This window comes from Varanus komodoensis, unplaced genomic scaffold, assembly GCF_004798865.1.
Source record: "Varanus komodoensis strain SLA01 unplaced genomic scaffold, ASM479886v1 scaffold53, whole genome shotgun sequence".
Taxonomy (NCBI): domain Eukaryota; kingdom Metazoa; phylum Chordata; class Lepidosauria; order Squamata; family Varanidae; genus Varanus; species Varanus komodoensis.
Window position 1 is genome coordinate 1,767,036 of NW_025336126.1, and position 3,829 is coordinate 1,770,864.

General features: G+C 46.3%; 1 protein-coding gene across 1 annotated transcript; it reads left to right on the top strand.

Annotated features, from left to right (window-relative positions):
- The first annotated feature begins 2,593 nt into the window (after positions 1-2,593).
- On the top strand, positions 2,594-3,538 carry LOC123032070 (zinc finger protein 524-like). The gene has a single exon (XM_044447695.1). It carries the CDS (start codon positions 2,594-2,596, stop codon positions 3,536-3,538), a length of 945 nt encoding a protein of 314 aa, XP_044303630.1.
- The last annotated feature ends 291 nt before the right edge of the window (positions 3,539-3,829 follow it).

Sequence of the window (3,829 nt, forward strand, 5' to 3'; positions counted from 1 at the left end):
TAGTGAGAGCAGTGCACTCGGCACATGCCCAGAGGTGCTTTTTTCTCCATTCCAGAACAAAATCAATCCCAAGCTAAACACATGGAAAAGGCGCACTTAGGGTCATTTTAGAATCTGTTGCTAGATTCTGGAAATTCAATGTCCCAACACTGCCAAAGGTTTGGTTCACATGAAACTGGTTATTCTGCTATAGCCGTGACAGGGACCAGATCCAGAAAACATGATTACCCACATTGAAGGCTGAGTTTGGGTTATCCTTCAGTTAGCATGTTGTCTGAACCCACCTGCACTAGCTAACAAGCCTTGGTTTATTAATCATAAATCCAGTGAAGAAAACCCATGCAAATGCAATTGCTCACCATGGTTTGTTAACTCAGTAAGGTTTAGAGAACATAACCCATGTTTCACCAACAAGCCACGGTTTAATGACTGCTCGCACTCAACCCTTGAATGTGGGTTATCATTTTGTCTGAACCTGTCAGAGACTTGATCATATGATTTTAGCTGGAGGTTGTGCATGGATTCCCTCAAATCCCTCTTTTCCAGTGTTAAAAACCTGTAGAATCAGTAGACTGTGGAACTAAAATGAATTTAATGGTGCTGGGGGAGGGGGGAATCTCTTTTCCTAATTCAAATTGCCTCCAGCATTTTTACTGGAGCCCCTCTGTTTATTTTCTTCCCCCTTAACATTTCCAGTAGTGTATGCTGTTGGACTTTAGAGAGAGAGAGAGAGAGAGAGAGAGAGAGAGAGAGAGAGAGAGAGAGAGTTTGTGGATGTTTGTTTAGAAAAGTGCCAAAGAACTGGATTTGGCAATTTGATGTATAACATGATTGGTTTAAAATGAATCAGCTAAGTTTAAAATTTTCAAAATTTCTCAGTTTCAAAAGTAAAATTTCAAAATGTTCAAAATTCACACATTGCCAAATTTCAAATTTTAATAAAATGGAATTGCAGCTGTGGTTGGTCCTATTCTGTATTTCTGCATATTTCAGTAGAACTGGAATAGCAGCATCTAGAAAGGATACTGGTAGGGGCTGGGAGACTGTTTTTTATCAAATGATACCAGTGCGAATGTATTAATATTCTGTTTGACATATTCTAGAGTTCTTTGAAAATGGGTTCCACAATCCAAATCTAGGCTCTATATTTTAGCCCTTGGGTGCTCTACCAAGACATACCTATTATATTTGCCTTGAGATAGATGCACATCTATCCCCTAGTAATGGCAACAGATAATTCCCAATAGCGTGTGAGTTTTTGCAGCTGTTATTGATTGTACCTTAGGACTAGATGGCAGCCCCCAAAGATCCCTGGAAATCATACATTCTGAGAGTTAGGTACCTATCTGGTATCCTAACTATCTTGCTTAATACCCACAAACCAGTCTGTTCTACTTGTGAAAGTGAGATAAATGTTGAATTAAAAAATGCAACATGCCTGCAAGTCTTCTGTGAATGACACACAAATCAGAGTCACACACAGTTGAAATCTTGCTCCTTTTCTACTACTACTCATGCCTTTGAGTCAGTCCCCAGCTCCCACTCCATCCCATTGCCTATATGTTACCACATTGTTTGGTAATTGCATAGTTTCTCACAATTGCTAATGCAGCTCGGAATCCTCACTTTGCCCATAAGCACACATCAAATGCAGGAGAAAAACACAACCCCTCTTGTGGACACAGTGGACACCCACACGTTTAGTTTGGGTGGGCTCGTGTGCAAATGTCATGAGTACACTGTTCACACATGCATTCCCAGACATGAAGTGCATGTGTGTATTTTTCAGTTCACAGATATATTGCAGATGTGTACACTTGGCAATTTGCACTCACAAGGGAAGATAACTATATTCCAAAACCTCGAAGAACAATTAAAATTGCATACATTCATACACAAAGAGTGCACAACTATATCCATGCTTGAGTCACACTGAACATAGCATAGATTTTAAGCATAAGTGTACAGCTAAAGCAAGTCTATGAGAAATTCACAGGGGGTGTTAACAATACACATATACTTGGATCATTTGTTTTAAATTTTAATTGAGTTTAGAGCAAGTATTATCTAGTAACATGCTGAAGTGAGTTGATTGAGTTTAAGGCAATATTTACAGACTAATCTTGTACGTTTACTTGCAACTATGCCTCACAGAGTTCAAAAGAACTTACTTCCAGGTAAATCTTGCATCCCTGACCTCTGTGGTGCCCCAGTGCCTTTTGCCAAAATAATTCAAGGCAGTTACCATTTTGGAATGAATACTTTTAATGTATTCTCATTATCTGAAATGCAAAGATCATAGTATTTTCTGGGCTGGGGATGCTTCCTAGTGGACTTCTCTGTGGTTCTCACTGTTCTCCCGTCTCCGCAGCGATGTCCCTGTAGCTGAACGTGCTCTTGTTCCTGGTGCCCAATGGAGCCATCTCACAGGTGGCATGTCGACAGGGGTGATGGGCATCCAGCGGAATTGCAGGCAAAGGCTCGGGTACTGGTGCCAGGCGGGAGTAGTTGGTCAAGAGCGGAAAATCGTGGCAGCATCGGGCTTGAGAACCAGGTGATAGAAACCTCCCCCCCAGTTCCTTGGGCCCACTATATGCAGACCCCTGTCAGCAGTGACACCCCCCAGAACCATATGCCTATAGACGACAGGCCTTCTCACCCTGAAATCTACAGCATTGCTCTGTGGGGGCCAAAACTGCATTCGGCACTGACCAGACACAGAGCGGGGCGGTCCAGTGTGCAGGCCTCAGCTCCCAATTCCAAGCATCCAGGTCAGCCCGGAGAGGGTGATGCTACCGACGAGGGCAGCCTGGTGTTGATTGATGCTGAAGGGGTGCCCCACACGGTGTCGCGCCAGGAGGTGGAGCTGGCTGGGCAGATGCAGTCCTCTGAGCCCGAGCTTCTGGCCTCAGCCCCGCCGCCACGGCAGCTCTACTTCTGCCCCATTTGCCTGCGGACTTTCCTGTACCAGTCGGACCTGGAGCGCCACAGCATCACCCACTCGGAGAGCAAGCCCTATGTATGCCGCGAGTGCGGCAAGGCCTTCAAGCGCTCCTCACACCTTCAGCGGCACAAACACATCCACACCGGTGAACGGCCCTTCAGCTGCCCTGTCTGCCACAAGGGCTTCCGGGAATCCGGTGAGCTCTTGCGCCACCAGCGAGTCCACACAGGGGAGAAGCCCTACCAGTGCCAGATTTGCCGGCTGCGCTTCACGGAACGCAACACCCTCCGCCGGCATGCCAAGCGCAAACATGCCCGTGAGACCTACTACCAGCGCTCCGTCGAGGAGGGAGGTGGCAGTTGGACTACAGCAGGGGACTGGGAATCAGAAGTGGTGTCAGGAAGCGGGGACTGGGGGGCTGGGGAGCTTGGGGGTGGCTGGGCCAACGAAGCAGTGGAAGACTGGGTTGGGGATGGGAGCCACTGGGGGGACGCTGCAGAAGGTGGGGCAGGAAGCACTCCTGTAGCCACGTCATACATACTAGAGACAGAACACATCAAGGACAAAGACAAACCTGGAATCCAACCTCCATAAATATGCAAAAGTTGGGGGACACCCAGGACAAAAGAGGACTGGAAAACAAACTTTGCCTTGCAATTATTCATAGGGACTGAAACCTATATAATTGCACTGAGACGTTTTTCTCAAGGAAGGGCATGAGACTAAGGATGGGACCTGCTCCTAGAAGTGCAAGAATGTTATGGGCCTTGAAATACCAATGCATGGATATCGCCAAAGTCTGGAGAATGCTATTGGTGGAGAGGGAATTATGGCTGTCCTCTCCTTTGAACAACTGTGTCATGATATTCAGAGCTGTTGAGGGAT